General features: G+C 44.5%; 1 protein-coding gene across 5 annotated transcripts in view; it reads right to left on the bottom strand.

Annotated features, from left to right (window-relative positions):
• Window positions 1–17,029, bottom strand: part of Rab22a (RAB22A, member RAS oncogene family) — a 48,538-nt gene that overhangs the window by 17,001 nt on the left and 14,508 nt on the right. For 2 of the 5 annotated variants that reach the window (XM_085696937.2, XM_085696939.2), the window contains exons 3-4: window positions 2,941–2,988; window positions 2,743–2,824 (exon numbers count right to left, since the gene is read on the bottom strand). The exons of 1 other annotated variant lie outside the window; for it this stretch is intronic. In XM_085696937.2, the coding sequence (XP_085553063.2) occupies window positions 2,743–2,824; window positions 2,941–2,988 (130 nt within the window). The remainder of the gene's footprint in view (window positions 1–2,742; window positions 2,825–2,940; window positions 2,989–17,029) is intronic. 2 more of the 5 variants (XM_085696938.2, XM_085696940.2) reach the window with 1 other exon arrangement.

Raw genomic sequence — 17,029 nt, forward strand, 5'->3', positions numbered from 1 at the left:
GCTCCCCCAGTCAGGGACTCACATACCATTCAATTCTTACTTGCTTCCATCAATTTAGTGAAATCACTTTGAGATCATTGGAAACTTGTCAGAAAACCCATCTTTCAGAACTACACGTGGCAACAGATGCGAGGGTCAAATGGAGAGGACGTTTATTCAGTTCATCAAAAAGCCTTTCCATTCTGCAATGGTTTTGGGTCCCCACCACGAAACTCTACCCCACAGAGCGCTACGCAATAAACATACTACCATCAGACACTTATCACTGGAGTCATGCACTACCCACAGTGGGCAGAGAGGCTCTGTCCTTATCTGTCAGAAGGGGGGCTACCAAGTACTAAGTACAAACATCAATCCCATGGCCAAGGGCAAGAAAAGACTAGGCAGGACACAGTTCATTTGCTGTCACCCAGCTAACCCCTGGGCATTAGTTTGCCTTTGGGTACTGTGCCAACACTGGGACTATAGCAGTAAGCAAGATACTGCAGGCCTAACTCTTGACATTTACATCTTGGTTGGGGGAAGTTGTCAATAAAGATAGACAGATAAGCAGACATTACTACTTGTAAATGAGCATCTTGAAAATAAATACTGACAAGGATAGAGAATGAACCAGGCCCTGTTCAGCTACAGGAAGGTAGGGAAGCCCTGAGGAATGACATTTAGCCTGAGGCCAAAAGCTGGTAAGGAGCCTATGAGTGATAGAGGGGTATGCCAGTAAGAAGAGTCAGTATATGTGAAGGCCTGATGGCAGGTATGCATGTAAGGACCTGCATGGAGGCCAGCATGTAGGGAGAAGAGTGGAGAAGAACACATGGGCACAGATAGAGGTCAGAGTCTGATCAATGTTCCCTACAGTGTCTGGGTTCTCTGAGTAGTGACATAGGTTGAGAACTAGGAGGAGAAAAACAAGGGCTGCAGAACACTTGAGAGACAGTGAAGGCAGCTGAAGCCAGAACTGAATGGCTACCAGAGCTGTCAGAAAGAACACAAGATGACCTCTAGATCTGAGTGTAACAAGCACAGCTTTATGGCAATGGGCTGGTTAGGACAGTTCCTCTCAGGTAGTAGAGGGTAGGTTACAAAGCCTGGATAGTTACTGGGCCAAATACAGGAAGACAGACAAGAGAATGTAGAGCTGTGTGGTACACTGGAGAAGAATGCACGTTTACAGCTCCAGAGCAGATTGGCAGGAAGAGGTGGAGTGGCATCTAGCTATAGCTCCCATACAGAGCCTAGAAGATCTAGCTCTAAATGAATGGGCAAATCCTTGAATGAATCCTAAAATCTGGAGCCCTGGGCATGTCCTTCTGCATAATGACAACTGGCCACACCCTGTCGTCCTCTCTTGATTCTCTTCCTGTTTCAGGGTCTCCTGGTCAAGGGCCCTGTCCCTGGCCTGGACTTTCAGCATCACTTGCCCAGCTCTGGTCTGCAAGATGGTACTTCAGTCAAGGAAGGCCAGATCGCACAACAGAGCAGCACTATCTGCTGAAGAATCAATTGGAAGTGGGCAAGGAAGAGGCAGGCAAAGCAGACACAGTCCTCAGGCTCCTGTGACCACTTGAGGGAGGCTCATGCCTAAGCATTCATTCTATTTTCATGGTACAAACAAGTCACCATGATAATGGAGCCTGTGATAATCGCAGCATGTGAGCATCAAATATATCTGAAGGGTAATAGAAACCTGGGATCCAGTAGAAGGGCACATCACTACTAGGGAATGTCCATGTGTTTGGCTAACAGCACAGTCCCAGGGCAGTGTGTAGGACTTGGGGAAGAGTGATGGTCACAAAGGGTACCACTGTCCTCCTAACTCCCCATTCTAGATGCACACAGGCCACCAACAGAAAGGTGGCAGCTCTCATAAGTGACACACAGCATTCAAAACTAAAGGCAGCAAGCAGCAAGGCTGAGGCACATGACCTCTGCTCAGATGTGCACCCTAGCCTGGTGCTCTTCCGTCTGTCAGGCTCTACGTGTTGTTCTAGATAGAGTGTGATGACAAACTATTCTTCCTGATTCCTTCTGCTGCACTTTGAGAAGGTGAGGACAGAACTGCACATCTGTCAGGTGCTCTGTTTGCATAGAATCATTTGAAAACAAAATTAAGTTGCAGCTGAATAATGGGATGACTGTTGCAGGACCTCACCAGGGAAACTGGACTTAGTGCCAGAATGGCATCAGGCTGAAGGTGTGCTTCTGTTTCTGCTCCTTATTCCTTGTCTATCCCCACAACTCCCCAGTTCCAGCCTTGTGCTACAGACAGGCTTCCTGTCAGGCACTTAAGAGCCTGTTGCAAGGCACTGCATTAGCTAATCTGTCCACTTAAACCTAAAGTTTATATGCTGTAAAGTTCCCTCTTTAGCTTTTAAAAGGCAGCTATAAATGAGCTGTGCTTAATTCTCCCTTTCTACCACTAATTCTTTTACATCTTTACTAGAGGACAGAGCCCCAAATCACACACTCTGCTCAAGGAACTTTATCAGGTCTGTTAGTCAGCATTTACTTTAAGACACTAAAAAGTATAAAAACGCCCTCAGTGCCCATTATCACTTTCTCCATCAGTGGACTTTGTGGCTCTAATTGAAAAGAAAAAGGCTGGCCCACGCAGATGGAAGCAAATGCATCTCTGGTGCACAGAAGTGAGGAATGGTGGACGACAGGGACATTGACAGTTTAGTTGGAGCTGTAATTTGGTTTGGGCCTCAGAAAAACATAGTAAATTAAAGAGTGACTTACTCGTTCTTGTCCAGCTGTATCCCAGATTAGGAATTTATGTAGCTCATTTTGGTACTGGACAGTCTTGGTCATAAAAGATGCCCTATAAAGAGAGACCTAAATGATCAGAACACAGTCATTTAACACCCGTGTCCAGCCCCAATTGGAATCATCACTTAGATTTGCACTCAGACTCCCAACTCCCCACTACATCCTCACCATGTCTCCCTGGAGTATTCAGGGATGGTCAGATGCTGGCTGCAGCTTCTGTGAAAATAAAGCATTAGGCACAACTGCCTGACAGAGGAGGAAGCCTGAGTTCCACATCAAAGAACCGAGAGCCAGTAAGCTTCCCTTGTAAAACTCACGGCGCTGTCACTCACACAGGTGGGTGTCACAGGAAAGCTTTCTTTAAAATAAGGCTTATTTTATTATTGTGCTCCCATGCACTTACAAGGCAAGCACTTTTACCTGCTGAACCATTTCACTGGCCCCATGAAAAAGCAGTCTAAAGACCACCATGCTCAGGGACCTGTGCATTAGTCAAAGCACTTCTGACCATTTTGGGTTTCTCTTCCAGTTCTCAAACCACGTGCCACATAAGTAGCCAAGTAAGAACCAGTGTAACACTGGAGTTCATAGAATTATGATGCCAAAACAAAAGAGGACAAGGATGGCTTCTGGGATAACTGAATTAAGGCGAAAGTGACCTCTGTACTGGATGATCACTGCTTCTGGAACACAACAAGCTTCTCACCTGATGCTCAACGTCTGCCATGGGACATTTCCCAGCACTCCGTTTCTGCTCTTTGGGGACCCTAGGCATTTTGAAGGACTGTGAAACTATCAGGTGCCTGTGCGTTTCTGAGGAGACCCAAGGCCACAGCACAAACCTGCCTCTCTCAAGTCCTGGGGTGCAGGACTGGCTCCAGTGCTGCTTTCTGTTCTCTGTGGAGGTTCTTGTCTTCCCACTTTGCTTCAAAGGACCCAGAAATGGCCCTTTGGGGTAAACAACCAAGTTGTGTATTTTTAAAAGGTGTGTTTCCCTTTGTAGCCTAGGCTAGCCTTGAAATAACAATCCTGTCTTAGTTTCTGAGAGTTGAGATTTAGGTATGAGTCAGCATGCCAGGCCCGAGTTGTACTCTTAAACTACACCCCAATCACGGCAATCTAGACAATGAAGTCAATGGGTAGACATTCTCAGACATGCGAGAGAGCCTTAATCAGAGGTGATCTTCAAGAGAGTGCATTAAGAGGACTTCTGGAAGAATACTGAGCTCCTCAAGAATCAGAATTCTTAGAAACACTTATGTAAATTTGTGGCCCAGCAGGCAGCCTCCCAAATGGCTGTTAGGGATGGAAAGTGAGACTCAAGACCTGGCTACTGTGGATGCCATCTGCTCCATGGATCCCCAGGGAAAAGCTTTGTGGTAAAGGTTCTCTATAAAGTTCAAGTGTAAGGAGCTTGAGAGTCACTGACTAAATCAGGGTGTGCAACAGGATTTCTCACTTCGGAAAGACCTGGCAGTCAGAAGCCACAGTACTGGAGAAGACGAACAGAGAAGACATGTCTACACAGGTGTTACTGATCAGAGGCAGCTCAGGAAATGTTCAGTCAAAACTCTCCAATATGTCCTCAAAGATTGCCACTCAGTTCTCATCAACTGCACTGTGGTGTTACATGAGCATGACAGCAAGTGGAGCAGACAGATGGTGACTGGAGGTCAGAGAGGCCAGGCTGCATTCCTGATGGACAGAAAGCCGAGGAAGGAAGATGCAGGGATTAAAACTTGTTTCCCTTAGCTTAGAACTCACGCCAAGTCCAGCCTGTCTCCAACCAGTTCCTTTAATGAAAACAGGCATCCATGAGTCAGAGAACACAAACACAGCACTGAGATCGCAGTGTCTAAAAAGAAGCCCCAGCACCCACACAGTTCTCACTGTACATCCTCCCAGGCTACCCACAGCTCTTCCTCTGTAGCAGGACACTGTCTGCAGCTTCTCTTTGCTGTCCTGGAACTTAGTCAACAATTACTGTGGTTGCCCACAGACTACTTGGCAGTCCAACACACACACACACACACACACACACACACACACACCACTACAGCATAAAGAACAAAGTGTCACTCACACGTAGAGGGCAGAGAAGGCTCTGTTTTAGCTTGACCAGAATGCAGCAGAAGGAAGTGGTGCAGCGGGGCAGAAGTGCCTTGTTGAGGGTCCTACCTGCCTTGTGCTCAGTTACCAGCCTCAACTCCTGTACTAGCTGCAGGGGTCAAGCAAAACCTGGGATTGCTGCAGACACTCATTTTGCTCCCAAACTACAGTGGCCTTTGCAGTTCGTTATGGAAGAAGTCATAGTACCGTATGGGGTGTGTCTGTTGCTCTCTCATGGGTTGAACCAGGAGCCTCTTCCAACCTCCTGGCCCTTCCAACCTCCTGGTCTCAGTCTGTCACTCTCTCACCTCTCCTCCTTTGAGCTCCATCATGTCTCTCTACTTTGTAGCACCAAGCATCACATACCTGTTCACTGTAAGAAAGTGAAATACCGATTTTCCTCATATCACTTCATCTTTGACACACAGGTTTGGTATCCTCCTGTAGCAGCAGTACTACAGACTAGAGTCAAACTTGGGAGTGACATTGCCTGCTGCTTCTCTCAGTAGTCCCTGCTAGGTTCTGGGCTAGCACCAGGACAGAGGTTGTCTACCAGACTCAACCATAATTTCCTGCCAAAGCTATAGAGCTGTCTACTGAGGATAGCACTTTTCAAAATTGAACTAACAACAGAGACACATTATCACAGAACACAAGTGTCTAACCCCATATTGGTCTCAACTTCTAAGTTGTCAGTCACAGACACCAAGCCTCCCTTTAGCATCATGTGATTATACCTGTATTTTATTAACTTGTATCCAATTTTGTAGTAGAATTGTCTGGCTCTTCATTTTTATATTTAATCTACATCCAAACTTCGGCCCCTGAAATAAATTCACATATTGAACCCTAATCTTGGGGTGGCTTTACTCCAATTTTCTGCCATCATTACTTCAACTCTAGGATCACTCCTCTAATGTTCAAGTTAAATGACCCAAACTTCAGTGTCTTGCGTTTGAAAAACAGGCACTGGCTCCCTGTCATTCAAAGGATACATTTCTATTTCCCAGCCTGCCATTTACTTGTCTGAGAACCTTATTTTTCACTACTAAACTGTCTCTCTTCAGTCTGCCTAGGCAGATCTTATTACCTCTTTAATCTAAAATCCCTACTAGCATTATTTCCTAAAGCTAGAACACCTTTCATATGCTTCTCCATTTTTCATGACATTCTAAAAATACGACTCTTGCGCACATCAAGCAGTCACGATCTTTGGTCAGAGTACGAGTTCCCAATGAAAATACTCACTACAAGGTGTTTTAAAATCATCTCTTCTTTAACTTCAGCAACTTGTTTAGCTCTCCTGGAATACTGCTGTGCAATGACATCAGTGCAGCCTGCCTCCCTTGAGACCTTTCTGGGCTCCTGAGGTGCAGTCACCCCCCACTGTGCATTCTGAAGTAGAACAACTCAGTACATCTTCAAATGAACAAAAGGTCATAACTCAGATCTCAAGGTTACTTACAGATCTCAAGTGTGCTGATGACACACTGCCAGGCACAAACCAAAATGGACACGAAGAGACAAACACAGATGGCCCTTATAGGTCCTCTAACAGAGTCACCAAAGGTCTTGGGAAGGTGTAGGGCAGTGCAAAGACCGTTTGGGGCTCTGAGAATTTGCTGAACAGAGAGAGCATCTGTCAAGGGTAAAGTCTTTAAAGCCTAGATGTTGCTGCCTGTGCATGGTGGTACATGCTTATAATCTGGGAGACTAAGGTGGGAAGGGAGTATCCACAAGTTCCGTGAATGTACATACATCCTCCAGTGATAGACCTCTCACCATTTCCCTATACTCATCATCTGAGTCTAACCATGCAGAAAGACTAGCTGGCCACACTATCGCTGCCACCCATTCACATCAGCAGGTACACAAAAGGTTGTTCTCTAGGATCATGTTCAGTCCATACAAGTTCTTTATATTCTCTACCTTGGTCATATAGTCAAAATAAATATTGAAAATCTAAGAAAATATTTATTTAAACAGAAAAATATCTAAAGAGTTTTGCTTCTCCTTTCCTATAACTTTAAGAATAACTTATAACCCTTTCACATCATAAACAAAAAAAAATCAACAATGACAACAAAACTAGCTGCTTCAGCTAAGTGTTGACTGCTGTCATATCCTCTTCCTATTTGTTCATGTGTGAACCTATTTAGCTGGACTGTGAGCTTTTGGATTCTGAGCCTTCATCATTACTGCTTAGGACAGAGCTATGAATGGGACTGCTGGGATCCAAGGGCAGTCAGTAGGATCCCAGCTGTCTTTTCCAACACCTGGGCTTCCAAAGTCTTGTACAAACACTGGTAGGCAAAAGGGGTAAGCACATCACTGTCTCTGAGAAACTCAACTGGGAGGGCTGGTCCCAGGGACAGAAATGTACAAGACAGCTGTTCTGGAGATATTTACACCAAGGCTCTCCACAAGAGCAACCATGAGGGGCCAGGGCCAGAGAAAGTGATGTGAAGATGGAAGGAGAGACTACAGTGATGGCCTTGAAGATGGCAGAGGAGGCCACAAGCCATCGTAGTCACTAGAAACTGTAATAGGCAAGGCAACAGGATCTCCTCTTAGAACCTAGGAGGAAGCAGCATGGCTGACACCTGAGCTTGGGGTTAGGGAAAGCTGTTTTGGGACCTCTGAGCTCCTGGACTAGAGGTGAAAACACCTGTGTTCTTCAAGGTGCTGCAGTGAATGGTCACAGCAGCTGGGGGAGACGAACACATGCAGACTTTAAGAAGAGTAAGGGGAGTTGTTCCTGGAAGTCAGGAGGGGCAGTGTAGATAGCGTAAAGAGCAAGTTCATAGAAAGCAAACTGGGGCCAAAGCAGAGCACTAAGAACACAGCAGCAGCAGCAGCAGCAGCAGCCGTGTCTGAGCTGGGCTAGACAGGTGGGTACTGTGTTAGGAGGCCACAGAGAAGGCTCTGGGCAGGCGGGGAGGAACCCACTTGGGATGAGAGCATTCTGTGAGCTAGTGCCCCTCTATAGAGGTATCTTTCTACCCTGGCTGCACTCTGTACTACTGCTGAATGCACATACTAACAAACTACTCCCTCTTCTGAAAACAAGCTATGCCTAAGCATGATGTTGGTAAAATTAAGTACTTGTAAGTTTCGTGGACGAACTTCACTTATTATTTATCTGTGTATGATCTGAACTCAGCCACATGGACTGCTTTAGAAAATGAAAGCTAGGACTGGTCACAATGACAAAAGAGCAATGCTAGCTAATGTCCTTAGTGGACCATGGTGTGGGCAATGGACCTTGCAGGGAGAGACACAAGTGAGCAGACACTTGAGATATAGTTGCTAGGGCTGGGGAGATGGCTCGGAAGGTAGGAGCACTGCCTGCTCTTCCAGAGGAACAGGGTTCAGCTACTAGCACCTCCATGGTAGTTCCCAAACCATCTCTAAGTCTAGTTCCAGGGGATCTCCTGAACTCCACTAGGTTTGCACACATAATACATATAAACTCAGGTAAGCACAAACATATGCACATAGTTTATTTTTTAAAGAATACATACAGGACAGAGTGAATAGGACAGAAGAAGAACAAGGGAAGGAAGGCTAAGAGGCCTTTGCAATGATCCTGGACAAAGATGGGCAAGCTTAATGGGAAGAAGGGGCAGTTGGAGACTGATATCCAAAAGTCACAGGGCTTTGACTGGGATGAGGAAAGGAGCAGTCTCAGGAAGTCTTAGGCAGGTTTTCATGTGCTTAGGCACATATATGATGAACTATTTCAGCCATTTCCAAATTGTAATTATGGTCCTCAGGTTTTTGATAGAATATCGATATGCTTCAGTACCTCCTATGTACAAACTCCTCCTACTGCTTTCTCAGGTCAGTTGCATCCTCTCCTGGAAACTCAACTTGATCAGCTTCCTCAGAAGTACTGCAGGTTTATAGAAGTACAAGATAGTCTATACCAAACCCTCCTTATTTTTGAAACACTGATAGTAATACTCCAGGCTGATCGTTTTCCCTTCTACACTGCACCCACCTCACCCAATAGATTATAAATATGTGTATTCAAGTTGCATCACTGTACTTAATACGATCAGAACAGCCCCAGTAAACAGTGTCACGGGTGTTAACTGTAGTTTGAAATTTACAGGTGCTATCTGTAGGACAGAGTCCTGGAAGTGGAGCCATCAGACAAGACTGAAAAAGATGGCCAATACGCACTGGGTGAGAAACAGACCTTTGAGGGAGTCTTCCAGCGTGGCTAATCAGGTTTGATAGTATGTGCCACAAGATGAGTCAACTCACCTTTCTTTACTTCAACTATCTCATGTGAAAACAAGGAATGACTTCATATGTGTTTCCCCATGGTTCAGTTATTTAAGGCGTTGGTACCCAGTGTGACCTTACTGAGATGTGCAATGGACCTCCGACAGGTGGGGCCTAAGAAAGGCCTTAGTCTTGGGGGGTATGCTCTCCAAAGAGACTGAGAATTTTAGTCTCCTCTTACTTTGTTTCTCAGCATGAGGACATGGAACCTACTCACTACACTCACCCACCCTGCTGTTCTGCCTCAGCACAGCACTGAGCAGAAACACAACAGGGTCAAATGATCAACCAGTGCAGCTTCCAAAACTGAAAGTCAAAACAAGCATTCTTTTTTTTTTTTTAAAAAAAATAATTACCTCAGTTATTTTGTTCTAGTGACAGAACGATGACTAACACAATGGGGCTTTACAAAACTGTAATTTCTTGAGGTATTGCTCTGGTTAGCCTTGATTATAAACTTGACACGGCCCAGAGTAATCTAAAAGGATAAGGCTGTGAAAGACTGTCTTGACTGATGATTGATGTAGGAGGGCCCATCACACTGTGGGTAACACCATTCCTAGGCAGTTGGAGCTGGGATGATGAGAAAACTAGTGGGGGGAGGAGCACTGGAGAAATGCTCAGCTATTAAGGCCATTTCTTGCTCTTCCAGAACACCCCAGTTCAGTTCCCAACACCCTCAACAAATGGCTCACAGCCATATGTATCTTTACCTTCAAGGGATCAGACACCTTTTCCTGGTCTCCACAGACACCCCCACACATGCAGCATATATTTACTCAGGAAGATGGAAAGACTAGAAGAGAGACCTAGCAACTGAATCCCAACTGTAAGCATTTCATGGTATAAAACAGTCCTGCTGGCAATGGACAGAAGGTTCAGTTGGTAGAGTGCTTACTAAACAAGCATGAGAAACTGAGCACACGAGCTCAGCACTCATGTAAAAGCTGTATGTGATAGGGTGTATCTACAATCCCAGCACTAAAGAGAGGGAGTCAGGTGAATCCCTAGGGCACACTGGCTAGCCAGTCTAACCAAATTGGTGAGCTTCACGTTCCAAGAGAGATTTTGTTTCACAAGATAAGGCAGGAAGAAATTAAAGGAGCCTTTCTGTGTTAATCTCGATCCCACATGCAGAAGCACATAGTATGTGTTTCTGGTGCTACTCTTACAATCAGGCCTAGCAATGCTTATGTGTGTACTCTGATATCCTGACTAATGATATCCTGTCTTTTAGATGCCAATCAAATGATGATCCTCCAGTCTCCAAGCTTGGACATTCTTCATGCCCATTAGATCAGGCAGGTTAAATTTCCACACCTAGAGAAGAGAGTCTCCAACAGGAAGAAGCTTCAAAAAAACGCATCTTCAGCCAACATCAACCCTTAAGATTAAGGGACTGGAAGCTGGGTGTGGTGGCTCACAGCTACAATCCTTGTTCCTGGGAAGCTCAGTCAGGAGGATCACTGGAAAGTCTGAGGTCAGCCTGGGCTACATAGTTGAGTTGCAAGTCAACCTGGGCTGCAGAGTGAGACTCTGTCTCAAAAACTAAGGACAACAAACCTTCAAAGAGATAATCTAAGTCTCAAAAGGAAAAATTGAGGCTGAAGAGAAAGGTAGGGAAAAGTTAAGGGGACATAGGGGGAACAGGGAGTCTCTCATCTCTGTTGCTGAGAAGGTCTTTTCAGCAAGATTATGAGCCATGTTTACAGTCAAATATGTTTTGGCTTGTGACCTAAGTTTAACAAGACTTCCTTTGACCCATGATTTTATCTCAGGGCCTGTGAAACTGTACCATACACTTCATAAACCACTATAAAGCCTTATAGTCAACAACACGAATGAGTAACATTTCTACCCATTTTTTTAAAGACTTTGAACAATGTAAGTGAATGTGACTTCAAAAGCTGTGAAGTCCATACAAATAGCTGCTAAGACATGGAAATGTGGCTCTGAAGAGAGCTGGTAGCTGCTCTGGAGTGTGTACTATTGTTCTTCTTTTACATGTCTAACATTCATTCTTAATGCCCTGTACTTATATCTACATTAAAGCCTTTCCTTAATAAACTCAAACCCTGTTTCAAAAGAGAAACAGATAAGGACTAGTGAGATGGCTGAGTGGGCAAAAGTGCTTGACACAGAGTCTAAAACCTTGGTTCCATCCCAAGGACCCACACGGGAACTGTAAACTGTCCTCTGACCTGCATATATGTGCTGTGTCATATATGGGTGACACAAAAGTGGTTTGAATAGGAATGGCCCCCATGGACTAATGTGTTCCAATGCTTGGTCCACAGGGAGTGGCACTATTAGGAGGTGTGGCCTTGTTGGAGTAGGTGTGGCTTTGTTGGAGGGAGTGTGTTTTAAGGTTTCAGAACCTCAAGCCAGTTCACTTTCCACTCCCTGTGGATCCAGATGTATAAATCTGCAGTAAAAGTCAAATTTCAAGTCCAAGAATCTTAGTGAACCCAAAGGATATTACGCACTTTGAATATCATGGTAAAAGGGACAGACAGATAAACAGTAGGCCTCCAAAACAGCTAGAGACTAAAGACACACATTACATACATAGACGTCATAGGTAGGAGTGGGCTGTTCAACAGAAACACAGGAACCAGGGTTCAATTGAACAGTGTATTACAAAGTGCTTGAAGCAGCAAATAGGGCACTGCGTAAGCTGGAGTACACAAGCCGGAGTACACATCTGGGACAGACACTCCTCCAAAGTGAGGAGGGGAAGCGCTAAAGGCCGTGAGGATGGAGTCCACGGGAGCTAAATCACTACTTACAAGGCATCGGATAAAAGCATAAAGGCAAACTCTGAAGGGAATACAGAGCCCAAAACTGGAATGTGCATTCAGCAAAGCACCTCTCAGAAATTTGTAAGGAAGAACAACTCACACTCTAACCAACCCTCTACAGGATGGAGGGAAATAGCTCTAGGGCGGTGGGAGCTCATCAATGCTGGCAAAACTCACACAGGGTTAGCCACTATACTTGAGGAACTAATAGGCCCAAATAAAACATGGGGCTTGAAGGACAAACCTACAATTAATTTTAACGAATCTCAAACTTGTTTTAAATCAACATCCTCCTACTCACATTAATGTCTTGATTAAGTAACAGAATGCAATTAATGAAGTAACTGTAGCTGGCAACATGACCCGGCCATGAATATATTTAATATCTCCTTAATATCCTTATGTATCACAATCTTTCTCTTGATAAGGCAGTGCCATTTAAACACAAGTCCAGAAGCATGGTGGCACATGTCTGTGACTACAGCACTCAAGGCCGAGACAGGCAGGAGAGTTAAAAGTCAGCCTGGGCTACATAAACAGTTTCAGATCAATGTGCGCTACATGGTAGAACTCATTGTCAAAACAAAAACAAAAACAAAAACAAACAAACAAAAAACAACATAAAAGCACTCCTAAACATCAAAACATCTTACATTTGAAGTACCCAGAACAGAATTTAGGCTTACAAGGTGAAAGAAGCCAAGAGGTATCACAGGGCAGAAGGAATGGTGTTCTGAAAAGTCAAACACTGCAGAAAGAAAAAGCATAAATGGTATGCTTTCTCCAGCTTGCCCAGTGGAGAAACTGCAGCTCAAACTATTCAAAGTAGCAGGCACAGGGAGTGCCTTCCCAAACAGTGTTAACTTTGGAGCAGTGTGTCTTCGGATTATAAGTGTCAAAAATTCTCAGGTCTGGGGTCAGCAAGAAGGCTCAGTGAGTAGAGGTGATTGCAACATGAACTTGCAATCTGAGTTCAATATCCAGACGCAGGTAAAGGTGGCAAAGATGGAAAGAAAGAACCATTCTAGGAAGCTGTCCTCTGACCTCCACGTGTGTGTGCTCTGAGAGTCCCTTACCAACAGCAACAATAACATGGGTCACAATCAGGGCTGGTAAGATAGCTATTCAGTCAGTAAGGGTTTTGCCATACAAGTACAGAACCTGTCCTGCCAAACCTCATCCACATAAAAAGACTGGTGTGGTAGAATGAGTTTACAATCACAGTGCTGGGGGAATCTCTGGCATAGAAGGGAGCCTGCCTCACCTATAATCAGGAAGCCTCAAATGCCAATGAGAGATCCTGTCTCAAAAGCAAAAACAAAGATGTTCAGGAATGTTTGACAGTTGTATTTACAATTAAACACTGGAGAAGGGTGATGAAGTTTGGTTAAAGAGTATTCCTGTGTTTTACACAGGATATATTATATATTAGTCTTTGGTTAATCAACTATGTACTTAAGTTTAATCAAAATCAACAAAAAAGGGGACGATGTTTGGATGTGACTCATAGATGTGTGTGCGCACGTTCGAGCACGCATGTGCACGGGTATAATCACAGGGCTTAGATGTTCTAGAAAAGTATTTTTGCTACTGAGCTGTAACCCCAACACTAAAGGTAGTCGTCTATGTAAATAAAGGTGGAAGTGGTGGCTCATGCCTGCAGTCACAGTACTTGAGGATGGAGCTAGATGAAGGCTCATCATGAATTTGACACAAGTATGGACTACATATATAGTTCTAGGCTACAGTATAAGAATCTGCCTTTCAAAGAAAAAAAAAGGCCTGTGTAGTAGTTTGAATGAGAATGGCCCCATAGGCTCCTGTGTTTGAATGCTTGGTCCACAGTTAGTAGAACTGTTTGGGAAGGGTTAGGAGGAGTGACTTTGTTGGAGGAGAGATGTGGTCACTGGATGTGGGCTAGGAAGTTTCAAAAGCCCACACTAAGCCCAGCTACTGTTCCAGCACCATGCCTATCTGCCTACCACTATGATGATCATGCTACCTCTATAAAACTGAAAGGCCTCAGTTAAATGCTTTCTTTTTACAGTGTTGCCTTGGTCATGGTGTCTCTTCACAGCAATAGAACAGTGAAGAAGATGACAGCATGCTAGCACAGGACTGCTCATTACTCTTGGGAGTTACTTGGGAGAATCCTAAGTTAAAAGCCAACCTGAGCTACATGAATCATTAAGGTTAACCTGGGCAACTTGTGAAATTGTCTCAAAATAAAAATACAAGACTCTGGGGATAGCGGATATAACCTATTGCATAATACTTACTTAGAATAGGCGAGGCCCTGGGTTCAATACTCAGGCTCAGGGCTAAAAGGCAAATGAAACATGTCCTGGGGAAAGGCTGAAGGAGTGAGGATGCAATGCAGACTACAGCAGATAACGACCAAGGAAGCCTGTGCACAACAGCCCTACATCAAATGCTAGATGGTCTACAAAATAAGTAAGGGTCAATCATCAGAGGAAAACTCCATTTTACATGAAGGAATATAAAAGTTATTTCTTTTCTTCCTGATCTGAATAAAGTTTCCATGACGTAGTTTAAGTAGGTAACTACTCATTGAGAGGTAAGTAAAGTCACTTGGCCATAGCAGGTGTCAATGAGCAGACTGATGAACTCCTGCAGATGGAGTGGGGTGCTGGTCTGAGCTGAGCAGGTGACAAGATAACAACTCAATGGCTTTTCCTGTAGTAAAGGGTCAGAGTCTCTCACTATGCAGCAATCCCCACCCCACTACTGCCCCCAACCACTGTGTTCCACTATGGTCCACCCCCACTACCTCCCCATTGTATTCCACCACAATCCCCCCAACTATCTCCCCACCGTACTCCACCACAGCCCCCCCCCACTCCCCCCTTACCTCCCCACTGTGTCCCACCACAGCACCCCCCGCCTCCCCACTGTGTCCCACCACAGCCCCCACCTCCCCACTGTGCTCCACACAGCACTATACCCACTACTCTCATTTAATACATCAAGCAGTTGGTTGTCTTTTAATGACACTGAGACAGGATGTGGGAACACTTCACAGTGAAACAACCATTTTAAACAACAAAATAAAACAATTTGAACCTACAGAAATAGATGCTAAGTGCAATTAAAAACAATTTATTTTCCAGTTGAAGAAGCTGCATGTATTTATCCCAACCCTTCACGGTACATTGCATCACCCTGAAGGCTAGTATGACTCCTACAAACAAGAGCACTTTCCTGTAGAATCTGCAGCTAGTCCTCAGACCCCATTAGAATTCTGACAATGGTCCTGATGTTGTCTTTCTGGAAAAAAATCCCAGTTCAAAGCCACGCATCTCAGTGTGTTGTCACGACTCCTCTCCTCAGCCTAGTCAACTTTTCAGCGTGTCTTCCACCTGTCAGCCTGTGAGATGACCAACAAGCTGTCAGGTCATGTCATGTCAATATTTCTCAATCTTGGTTTGTCTGATGTCATTGTATAGGTTGTAACAAAGATAGACAGGGGTTATATTATAAGAAATTCGGTTTATGGAGATTCTAAGATACTCCTCTTTTCTGCACTGTGGGAGACAGTCCGAAAGTGTGTAAAACTGTGTTCTTAACAGAAGTCATTGCCAATGACTCTCAAGAGGCTGGAGAAGACACTACAGATCTCATCCTGCCCCCTCCTTCTTCCATGCTGTGAGGGCACCACTCTAAGAGGTTGGGGCAGGCTTACCTGGCAGAGAACAAGGAAGATGCACAAGGGCCTCCAGCCACAGCCATGTCATCAAGCATCCTTTAGCCCTGGCTGATGTGTCACTGAACCAGAAGAGACTCTGAGCCCAGCCACAGCGAACTAACCCACGGAAAACACGATGTACCAAAAGCTTGGGATAACTGTTCCATACAATATATAAAAACAGTAATGCGCCACAGAAAGGAGAAAAAAATTATCATCTAAGAACATAAAATATCAAGACAAAACTCAAGAGTTATTCTTGACAAAAATGCTTATTCAACTAGAAATACAAAGAGACTTCCTTCTCTTCATAACTGGCAACTTTCGTGGGTAAAGTCACCCTACGTACTACAGAAAACATCCAACACTACAGTATCAGGGCTGAGGAAAGGCAAACATGTCAGCTCTCACCAATGTTTCCAGCTAAAAGTCCTGGGGAACAAGGCATGGGCAAACAACAATAAAAAACACCCAACCAAATCATTAAACTGAACCACCACCCAAACTAACCAAAGAGTAAAACAGCCCCACTCTGAAATCATAACTGTGTGCTCCAGGGATCCCAAAAGCCCACAGCACACTTTTGAGAATAAATGGGGCTACCAGGAGTATACGCTGACAAGGTCAGTCCATAAAAACCAACAATATTGTACACAAAAATGAAAAAACAAACAAACCATTTTCATTCACAACAGCTAAAAGACCCATAAAATATTTAGAAAATAATCAAAGATTTCCAGCATTGCTCATATTACAAACTGTAAAACATGGCTGGAGATATGGCTCAGTGGTGAAGTGCCCATACTGCTCTTGTGGAGGATCCAAATTCAGTGCCCAGCACCCACAGCACGCAGCTTACAACCACCTCGACTCCAGCTCCAGGGCCTCTAGTCTAATCACAGTGGGCATCTACACATATCTATAGTCTCAGTCTCTTTCTCTCTCTCTCTTTCAAAAACAAACAAAACATATAAACCAGTACAGAGAAAATGCTTAAGATATGGGGGTCGTACATGTTCAGGGACAAAAGACTCAATGGGAACAACATGGGAACAACACTGACTCAAGTGCTATTAAGTGGAAAATGATAAAAGCTCACAGAATGAGAGACAAATTGACAAATTCACAGCAACAGAAGGTTTTAACCCATTCTCTCTGTTAAAATGCCAACAAAGGAAAACAGAGAAGATGAATGTGAAAGAAAAAGAAAACAAACAAATTAATTCTAATCGCAGGCCACACCCCAGCAGCTAAGAGCACAGAAGCTTTGCCAAGAAATCCAGAATGCTTGCTGAGATGGACCACATGATGGGACAGAGACTGCAGATCACACTGGATTCAAAGGATG

This window comes from Myodes glareolus, chromosome 10 (genome assembly GCF_982192425.1).
Source record: "Myodes glareolus chromosome 10, mMyoGla1.1, whole genome shotgun sequence".
Taxonomy (NCBI): domain Eukaryota; kingdom Metazoa; phylum Chordata; class Mammalia; order Rodentia; family Cricetidae; genus Myodes; species Myodes glareolus.